The following is an 11,440-nucleotide window of genomic DNA, read 5'->3' as shown; positions in this document are numbered from 1 at the left end:
AATAAATTTCTAAACTTTGTTAAATGACTTTGTAAAGCATCTTTTAACAAACTGTCCATAACTTTTCCCACAACTAATGTAAGACTAATGGGTCTATAATTACTGGGACATTTTTATCACCTCCCTCGAAAAGATGAGTTACATTAGCTAACTTCCTATCCTCTGGTATCTGCTCACTATTCAATGACTGACAAAAATAGTAGTAAGTGGCTCACATATCCAATTTTTAACCTCCTTCAAAACAACCCTTGGGGAAATATTATCTGGGGGGGAATAGTGTGAAATTTGCTGAGTGAATAAGGAAAGAATTATGTTTCTCATTTTCAGGGAGGGGGGCAGTGCTTACTGTTATTTGTAGCCAAATGATGTCATGGTTAATTAATTTACTGAAGCACTATGTCTATCAAGTTTCTGTTCACAATTTTAAACATTGAAGTTAAAAGTTTCAAGGTTATTAAATTTTAGGAAAGTAAAAAAAAAAGATGTATGTAAACACAGGAAAAATAAATGAATCCGAAATGAATGGGTACAATGAAGTAATATGATACACAGCCAACAGAAAAAAACTAATACACTTAATAGGCTGATAAGTTAAACAGTAGTTGTGTACACAGTTTGATCTTAATATCTAAAAATTTTCAAACTATTTACTCATTGTTTAACTGAAATAGGATTGCCTTTTTTTCTCTCCTTTCCACATTAGATTTTAAAACTTATTGATGCTAAATAAGAACTTAATAGTTTTGATGTAATGATTTTTATTTTTCTGTGGTATTTTCTAAAGTATAAATAACTTTGATCTATACAAATGCCAATCACAACATGAAATTGGATGTGAATAAGCATTACATGTAGTTTCATTTCATGTTTCACTTGAGCTTTATAATTTATATATCAAGCTATTTATATAAACACTTAGTGCTTACTATTATGTTCATTTCACAATAGAATTTGCAAATAGCTTAAAACTATATGGGGGAAAGAGATTAAACCACAATGTTTCTACAACAAGAAATTGTGAGGCTCGCTTCCTTAGAACTAGAAAAAGATTAAAATCTCCTCAGACAGAAAATTTATCTAAAACAAACTTTTAATACTCTAAAAATTAATATGTAAGAAAGGATTTAATTCAGTCATTAACTGAAAAAAAATTCCATTTGCTTTAAACCAACACTTACCAGTGAAAAATCTTCCAAAGTGGTTAGCTGCTTCAACAACAGCTTTGTATCCTGCAATGTTTGCCATGGAGCTAAGAGCATCAAAAACTTGAGCTCGGCTAATACGTGGGATAGCATCCATGGCAAAAGCTGTCATCTGTTTCTTGGCCAACATGTCCACCAGGTCTTTGTTTTGAGCAGGATACAAAAAACTTATTAGTGTTCCTTTATCTCTAAACAAGTCTATTTCTTTGTTTAATGGTCCTCGTACTTTGAGTATAATGTCAGAATCGAAAGTTGATTTCAAGTCTGTAATTTTAGCACCTGCTTCTTCATAGGCAGAGTTCAAGAACTTTGAACCAACTCCAGAATTTTCCTCAACCTTCACGGTGAATCCTTTCTTTGTCAAAGCAGTTACAGCAGCTGGAGTTAAAGAAACCCTCTTTTCATTCTGAAAGACTTCCTTGGGAACACCCACACTTATTTTAGAGTATGGAATGCCTTTAACTGTTTCTGTTTCTTTTCCCTTCTCTTGTCCTTTAGGTTGACACCTCAGTCTTGTGCATGTCTGAAACCCTTGTTTGATACTCTCTCCCCATGGGCACTTGCTAAAGGCAGCTGGCCCTACATGGTCAAGAGTTCCACATGCTTTCAAAAGATGGAACATGCTGGCCTATGATAAAAAAAAAGCATTTAGTTGATGAATCAAGTCATCTAAAAACTTTTCAATCTGTGTGTGTGTGTGTGTTACAGAAATATAATTAAAAATGTAAACTGAAAGAAAGTAATTAAAGCAAATCAGAGAAATATATGTATCTGCAACAAACCAGATAACTCTACAAACATCAGTGGGTATTCTTCACAGTTCTTACCTTAAGAAGCATTGACTGAAACCTATTATAATCCTATCAAATGCAGCATATGATTTATTATTAACTCTTCAAATGCAGCATATGATTTATTCATTACCATACACTAACTTCTGACACACTTACTAGATTATATAACCTTCGTGTTTAATTCTACTTCAATTTCCAAGTTTAAAAGATAGCTCCTGTGCCTTAATGTGCTATGTCTAGTGTTGAAGAAAATATTACCCTAACAGTGTACCATTCATTTGTATCTAAAGTCAACATGTAGCCATATAGATAAGACAAAGTTAGTTCCAAAATACAAATTTCTATAATCTTTTATCATTTTTTTGATATCAATCCAAAGGGTTGGACATCTATAAAATGAGTTGTTGGTCCAAACTTTAATCATAATATTAAACTTATATTACTTTTTCTTTACCTGGTATTTCTCTAAGTCAGGTTTGAATAAGATCGATCATTTGGCAGAAAGTGATTGTAAGTTTGATTCTAAGGGAAATATGAATTAATGATCTTCAACAGACAATTCAGTTAGATCTTTAACTTTTCCCCTCCATCTTTTTACCTTTAATTTTCATTTATTTCCTTAAATTGTTTTTTGTACAAGCCACATAAGTTGATATACTGTTGGTGACAGGTACTTTGAATTAGCAGCTGCCATGCTTTCTTACAAGTTTTGGTTGAATTGCATTTTGGCACAAACTGCAGAATGTTTTCTTATACTGCATAATTTGATATATGTAATAATAAACCCTAATAATCTTAGGTGGTGATATTTTTGTGAATGTTAATATTTTCTTATACTGAAAATGTATTTCTTATTGATACTTACATCAGAAAATAGTTTTTCTCAATTAGCACTGCCCTCTATTGGTGCAAATTTTCAATACTCACCAATAGCTTTCACCTTCTGCTTCTCCATATCCACTTATAAATTATTAAGCAGCAGCTCTCCACCAATAGGAGCACGACACAGCCTCTATCATAACCAGGACCCTTTTCACGTTTGCACTCATTAATCACTTTGAGATTGGTCAGAAGATTTACAACACATAACACCGGAAGCGCAGAAGCTGGGTGAGAAATGTGAGTAGAGATAAGTATCTATTGGAAATACATTTTCAGTTTAGGAAGATGCTAACTTCCAACACGATATCTTACCTCTTCTCACAAAATAGCTAGAATCCCAGATTGAGCTGGTGAAGGGTTTGTGAAAAAATGATCCCCCTTTAGTAGGCTCCCAAAGAGAGACCATGAGGTGTAGAACCAAAAAAGAAAATATCACACCTCAGCAAGAGACTGCACCACATCTGATCCAGGTATACTCTTTGCCCTTTTATGACTGTGTCATGAACATAAAAAGTAGAAAAACATGAAGGAATCTCATAATACGTATTATTGATTAATGGGACCTCTGGGTGTCGAGTGGTTAGGGTGCAACAGACTGTAGTGGTAGTTCGATCCTCATCCAACATCTGATGGCATCTGGACAGAGGATCGCCTGCCTCTTCACCTCTATATGTGAATTGGTGGGGAAGACGAGCTTCTGTACCAAAATTCATCTCCACTTGCGTGCATTTCCAATCCAAACAACACCTGATCCACCATGAACCGATATGCAGCAGATGGTAGGAAGGTGGAAAGCCATGGTGTAAGGACATTTCTGGTCCAAAACTTGGAGCCATTGGATATGGTTCTTCCCGTTTGAAGTAGGATGAGGATACCAAACCATACACAAGCGGGAATAGATGTGCTGCATCCAGCTATGACAAACACAAGATCCATCAGAAACTGACATTCAGCAGATGGTAGGAAGAGGGACCACAAACATGGGGTGCATCTCCAGTCCAAAGCTAGGCAGCATTAAGCATTTTATATCCAATCTGTGGTAGGAAGAAGGATACCGGCCAGAGCACATGTTAGGACTTACTTAGTTGAACCATCTCCAACTAACATCTGACTCCTGGGGATTGCATTCGGAGGATGGTAGGTAAGAGGAACATTCATCCTGAAGGGCAAAATAAAATATATATACATAGAAAGACATGACATGTCAGAATGCTTCAACCAAAATCTGACAGCTTATGTAACTGTACATCAGGTCCACAGCAGGAAGGGTGTCACATCATCACCACATGATTCTAATCATGACTGGGCCATCTCCAACCAATACCAGACCCACCAGGAATGGTAGGAAGGAGGAAAACCATGGTGCAAAAACCAATCTGCCTGATATATATATATATATATTAATACAGCATAATGAAACAACCAAAACCTGGCAGCATCCAGAATTGTACATCAGGTTCACAGTAGGAAGTGCTATATGCCATCAACACCCACAGAAGGACAGGCCTCCATGTTCCACTACCCCAGTGACTAGGAACTGGTAAGGACTCCCATATTCCACTAGAAGAAAGGAGGGAAAAACATGTTGGAGAGTTCAGAGGACTGCATCACTAGAGACAGTATAACGGGGGAGGGCAATATCCTATTTTGAAAAGCACAGCTATCATGTTGACAGAGCCGATCAACCAACACCTGGTGACATCTGGAATTATACATCAGGTCTGGAGTAGTAAGAGTCTCAACACCACGGAGCATCAGAAATGGGCAAAAAAAAAACCTGTTTGCTTTATTCATGTGTGTCCATGAGTGTATTGTCTGGGACGAACATATTTATAAAACACCACTAGAGAGAGAATACTAGCAGTTCTTTGGAACACCCGATCTCAACAGTGTACGTAACCTGATACTGCAACGTAAGTGTTTCAGCATAGATGACAATTGAAAGGAGACCCACAACTAACACCCAACGGCATCTGAATTGTACATCAGGTTGACAGTAGGAAGAGCTACAACATCAAGCACAGTCATATAATGGACAGTGCAGGTTTTAAAAAAAATTTATAGCTGGTCAGGCACCACTTGCCACAGAGTGCGATCCATAATACACTTGCAAAAAGGCACCTGTAAATAAAGAAATAACCAAAACATAGCACTCATCAGTCATAACAGCATCATGGTGTGTAAGATGGCAACTGGATGGAAACAAAACCCACTGAGCAATAAATGGCCATGTGATGTAAATAATGTGAAACAAAAGTAGGGGGTGTAGTCTACAAACCAGACCCAACGAAGATGGAAATTGGCAGCCAGGGTTTATGGTGAAATGATGGATCTGATGAGAAGATACCCTAAAATGGTGAAAGGGAAGAATACACCTTCCTAATTAACTGGTGAATCGAACTTGTAAGGGTAATGGGAGAGAGGTCCGGGAACATGGAAGAATTCTATGGAATAAATAAATGGTTACAGGAAGGGAGCAGTGTGATTGAGATACCATAGGAGGGCTCGGAACCAGACACAAGAGGTGGTCAAGATCAGAACAGTCATAAATGTGGAAAATGGAAGATAATAAAGTGGAATTACCCTCCATAACAGTAGAAGTCTTGGGCAAAAATGAACAATCGGGGGAAAGAAAAACATAGGAACTGTAAAACAACACACAATGAGCATCAATTGCAATGATCTGAGATTGCTGCTGGCCACATGCCAATAATATGAGGAATAGGGATTTTAAGGAAAAGTGATACAGGGAACACAAAGACAAAATTCAAAGAAAGGAAAAGTGAGTGCATGAAGGACAACAAGATTCCAATCTGGGAGAGACACAAGGTAGGGAGGAAGAAAAGGGAAAATTAATGAAATAACAAAGACAACACGGGAGATTGGAAGACAGAGGCAAACTCAGTAAATCCAAACATGCAAGATAATGCAGCTCAATAGCTAGCAACTGAAGAAACTGACAGTCCTCTATCAAAGAGCCAAGTGAAAAATGCAGTCCTCTGTGGGAAGGAAGGTTGTGTAGGACAATAACCTTGGCAAAGTGACCAGCAGCAGAAAGTATACCATGTATACTGATAAACTGCCAGGGAGGGAAGACATACAGGATGGGCAATAAATGAGGCAACACACTTGGAAAATCCAGATTGTCTAGCAAGAGACTGGTCAAAAGTCACACATGGAACCGGGCAAGAATGGATGGATGATGCACTCCTGATTGAGGTTGAGGAAGCAGCATGGGAGACAATGGCAAAGGAAGAAGAGGTGACACTGAACACCTGTGCAGAAGTGGAAACCACATCTTAGCAGGCCAAAAAACAAAGCTACTAAGAAACACCTGCAGATCTAATGACCACACTGTCAGGAATGTCTTACTGGGCTGAAATAAGCAGTCCACGACCAGATTCAAGGCACCCGGAATATGACATGCCAACAATCTAACGTGATGATTGTGGGTCCAGAACATTCAGAAACAAAGATATTGTGACTGGATACCCCCATGCCTGGTGATACAAGACACTACCATGGAATTGTTGGAGTGGACCATCACTGAACACCTCTGAACATCTGACAAGAAGTGAAGCAGAGCACGATGAACTGCCAGCAACTCCCAAACATTGATATGGAAGGTCAATTCAGCCTGTGTCCAACCACCTGAAACCTTTTGAGTTTTGAGATATGCACCCGAACTCGAAAGGAAAGCATCTGTAAAAAGATGACAATCCAGTTGAGGAAGTAGAAAAGGAACACTGATGGTAGTATTGGTCCAATCCAACTACCAACGAAGTCAGACTGTAGGGTAATAGGAGCATCTAAGGAATCCTAAATGAGGCTCCAGAGGTCAAATAACACCCACTGAAGGTGATGCATGTTGGAGCAACCAAAGATAATGAGGGCTTCAAGAGTAGTCCATGTCCCAAAAACAGATAGGGTAACTCATGTAGTAGGAGAAGGAAAAGCCGAAAAACTGCAAACAAGATGTTACATATCCTAAAGTGAAGAGAAAAAGGCTGGGCCCAACTGATGAGGGAATAGAAAAACACACCCAGATGAATCACATGTGTATGTGTGTGTGAGAGAGAGAGGGACAGAAATCACTTCTCCACCTTGAGGAGCCAACCCACTCTGGCAGCTTCTTGAAGAAAAAACTGAGTATGAACAGCAGATTCAACCTGAGAGGAAGCCAAAAGCAGCCAGTCATCCAATTAATGAGGAAACAAAAGTGAACAAACAATGTTCTGACTACTTAGCAGAAGACATAATGAGCTGAGTCCAGGCCAAATGGGAGTGACTGAAACTGATAAACAAAATAGAGGAAAAGCTGGGATGCCTGGGAAATGGGAATGTGTAGATAGGAATCCAACACATTGATCCACCATCGTGAATTTTTGTATGACCAGGAAACAGTTTAGAGACAATAATTCTATAACCAGTCATTAATCTTCCAACTTTTTTGGGTATGATGAACAAACAGGAGTAAAATCCCAGCTGAGGAAGTTCCCCAACTTCTATGGCCTCTTTCTAACATAAGTCCCAAACTACCTCCTGTAGATACTGACAAGAAATATGAACCCTTATTGGGGGGAAGGCAATGGGATTAGAAGACAACATGGAAAGGGAATGGAAGTGAAGGGTCAAACTCTCTGAAAGAACCTGTAGGGCCCATGGATCCATAGTAAATGGTGTCCACATATGGCAAAAATGGAAAAGCCTAGCCCCAACTCTGGGGCTGACTCACCAATGGGGAGAGGGGTGCATAACACAGAAACATTAGGATGGATGTTGGGATAATGAGGAAGTTAACGAGACAAGTAAATTGCCTGAGCCAGAAAGTGCATAGTGGATAATGCATGTAGAATTGTGTACATCATTCTGATACAGGAAAATTAAGGTTGTGAAAAATTCATCGATACATTAGGGTTTGAACCCCACAATGTAATGAGAGCTTCCAAACATTGGGAATCAAGATAAGGGAAAGAAGATCTTTGGAATGCATATGCATGAACTTCAGACATATAAGGTGGATGAGGATACTAATCCCTGACTGAACCCCAACAACAGGTGAGTGAGGGAACACTAAATATTGGCCCATAGATTCTTCACCAAGGAGGCCAGGTTCAGAATCATAGGAAACAAGAGATAATGGATAAGACAACACAAACTTGATTAATTAATTCCACAAAAGATAAAGAAGGTCTGGGTAAATCCCCTGATATCACTAGTTACTGGGAAGCATATTCAGGGAGGGGGATAGGCTGTCCAAATTCTTGTCCTCCCTGTCAGACACCCCAGGAGTAGGCATGGCAGGATATTCCTCGTGTTGTTTTGAAGGTTGTACAAACATGGACATTTCTTGTCAAATAACTGCTGTCACATCCTTGACAGATAATTGAGTACTCAACCCAGTAGTAATAGTCAGTAAACCTGCAGCAGCAGTAATAGCTGTGGTAAAGCAAAAAAATATGAAAAAGTAAGATAGTAAAAAAAGCAACCTTTCACAATTCAAAAACATATACAATTAAAGAAATAGTAAAGAAAACCAAGTCTGTGGTATAAAAGAAAACATCAACAAATTTTTAAGCAAAAACAATCATGTCTATACAGTATTACTGCCAGTTGAGAAGTGAACAACAGGTGCAAATGTGGAGAGGGTATTGGTTACAACAGAGATTGTGTCATGCTCCTATTGGTGGAGAGCTGCTGCAAGTGAATATGTAGAAGCAAGAGGTGGAAGGCTAGTGGGGATAGAGGACAATACTAATCCAGAAAAGCTACTTTGTGATATCGCGTCCAAACTTTTACTGGCAGGCTATGCAGCAGTAAGACATGGAACAGTAAAAAAAGACCAAGAGAAATATTATTTCTATGTTAGATCAGGGGATGCCAAATAGATGAATAGGATTTCATTTGAACTTACTCAATTGTATGAGTAAAGATCCACATTTCAAATAGATGCCATTTCAAAAAATATGGATTATAACACAGCTTGTTTGGCATGTGTATATTCATCAATGTAGACTTGTAAATTAAATGAAACAACTTATCTGTATGATCCTTTTTTGTATAAGGTTTCACAGATGACAAATGATTATCAGCCATACAGCAATCTTAATCTGTTTGACAAGAAACTATCTTAAGAAACATATGATAAATACACATGGCTGCCTTTCAGCAACAAGTGAAGGTATGCTAATTTAAAATAAACAAACATGTTGGAATCAACTCTGAGTGCAATAATGAGAAAGTAAGATAACATGTGCAAAATTATCAACAGTTTTACTAATTTCTAAACAGAATACAACAACAAATTAATGAGATAGGTAAATGTAATTAAGACGAAGGTTTACTTGTTCTTTGGTCAGGTTAAAATTGAATCCACATGTCCTAACATAACGATTGCTTGTCCAGGTAAAAATGAAAATTAAATACCATGAAATTACAAGTGACATTGTATGTGTATTTAGTTAACATTAATTAAAGGGTTGGATATAAGTAAAGAGATAGTTTTAATAAACAATGATATTATTGGTAAAGTAGTAAGTGAATATAAAACTACACTTGTTTTATTTATATATTTTGGTCAATTAACTTTATACTCAGTGCTCTATGATCATTAAATTTGAAGTTAAATTTATAATAATAAAATTAATATTGTCAGTATTAATAACTCAACATATACCAACAATGAAAATCATGCATAAGACCTATTTTGTGTCAAAGATCTTATTTATAAACAACACCCTCACACCAATATACTACAGCCACAAATTTGTAAGATGAGTGCATAAACATCTGTTAGTAGGCAGAATACAGAAGATCAATTGAAAAGGGCAGTCACAGATGGGCTTTTTTTGCTATTACAAATACTATATCAAAGAATATAATGTGGAGAATATCAGCCATTTAAACCACAGTACATGAATTATGGCTTAAAATAGCCATTAAATTATTTACCACAGTAAATGTTAGTACAATGACAACAGAAGTAATGGGCATTAATTAAAGTATTGAGTCAGGAGAATTTTGGTCATTTGGCAGATGAGAGCAATCAAAGTACAGTTGCAAATCATTTGAAGTATTATCTTGTAATTTTAATTTAGTCATCTTTAGTGCATAAAACAAATGAAGTTGCATATGTAATCACTAGAAAAAATATTAAATTGAGGAGCCCATTACAGTCAAATATTAATTGAAAATTTATTGGACTAAGCAGCATATACAAGCACTAAAAGCACATTTCTTTTAAAATATGCAAGTATGTTGTAACTGTAAAGTTTCTGAAGATGTTAAAGTTTTCTTGCTTGACTATTCTCAAATATCTAAAACCTATTATTTAGAAACTAACATACATATTTACTTTTTTCCTGTTATCTGTTAAGGTTCAATTGATAAATGCAGTACATTAGCTCTAGATCAGTAATGTTCTACTTTCCTGTAATGTTATTTTTTACATATACTTATGTAATTTTTAATATAACCTCAAATTCAATGCACTTGTTGAGTAATAAACTTCAAACTATCCGCAAAACTTGAACACCTTACAAATCCGTATCTCACATAGTCAAATGAGAACCTTAAGGCTTTGCCTTGTCCTCACAAATTTCATCTTCCATTGAAATTTATTCCTCATTAACCTCTTTAGTCCCTTGTTGTGTTCTAGGTCTATTTGAGAGACCTGGGTGGGCCAGTTGCATTTCTGACCTCTTTCTTCCTCCTCGGCTGTTGATTAAATTGATTAGACTTTCCATTTCTGTACCCAGGAAACTACTAATTTCATTATACAAGGATCAAGGTTTGTACACAACAGCATGTGTACTCACTCTGACCCCTTTCAAGGCCATGTCCATGTACGTAATACAAGTATCTATCATCATCACTCTATTTGTGCAAAAGTCCTGTACTTCACCAACAGTTCTAATGATAACACACTTTTCACTAGTTCAAATTGCTAGAAGCATACTACACATAAAAAAAGTTTTTTCAATACTCTTGTAATTCTTTAATCTAATGATATGGCTACATTCTAGCTGCATGTAGCCTATCATTGTACTTATAGCAGATATTAACCAGGGAGAATAACTTAGGCATAATTTCATCAAGTACAATATAGCAATTTATGAAGCACAATAAATCATTTTTATTTATGATTTTCTTGAAATAGTTTAGCAAATTATCTAGGAGTCTGTCATAAAGTGGCTGTATATTTGCATACTTATGCATTAATACTGAACTTATGGACCTGGGTATTTTGTAGACTGCTGTGAGAACTGAGTTTTGTATTGTTTGTAGTAGATTTTTTATGTGTGGGTGCTATATTAATCTAAGATGGGCAAGCATATTCTATTGCTAGACATGTATACTGTGTAATTTTTGTGGTGGAGTTCCTTTATTTTTACCTGATCAACTCTTAGCATAGCTTGCTTGTTGCCATATTTTATTTCTGATATGTTAATATGTTTGATTTGTGTTAATTTGGAATCATAGGATAAGCCTATAAATTTTGCTGATTTGGAAGTCTGGAAAAGGGTTCCATGTAAGTACAGCTAGAGTGGGTGTCTATGTGTT

The 11,440-nt window shown here is 36.7% G+C and overlaps 1 protein-coding gene across 1 annotated transcript in view; it reads right to left on the bottom strand.

Moving 5' to 3' along the window:
• LOC106457128 (NAD(P) transhydrogenase, mitochondrial-like) overlaps positions 1-11,440 on the bottom strand; it is a 71,716-nt gene that overhangs the window by 51,355 nt on the left and 8,921 nt on the right. The window contains exon 2 of the mRNA XM_013916514.2: positions 1,179-1,830. Coding sequence (XP_013771968.1) covers positions 1,179-1,824 — 646 coding nt within the window. The 5' untranslated portion in view covers positions 1,825-1,830. The remainder of the gene's footprint in view (positions 1-1,178; positions 1,831-11,440) is intronic.

Source organism: Limulus polyphemus, unplaced genomic scaffold, assembly GCF_000517525.1.
Source record: "Limulus polyphemus unplaced genomic scaffold, Limulus_polyphemus-2.1.2 Scaffold294, whole genome shotgun sequence".
Classification (NCBI taxonomy): Eukaryota; Metazoa; Arthropoda; class Merostomata; order Xiphosura; family Limulidae; genus Limulus; species Limulus polyphemus.
Note: the sequence above shows the minus strand (reverse complement) of the source record. Positions and strands in the feature narration are given on the sequence as shown.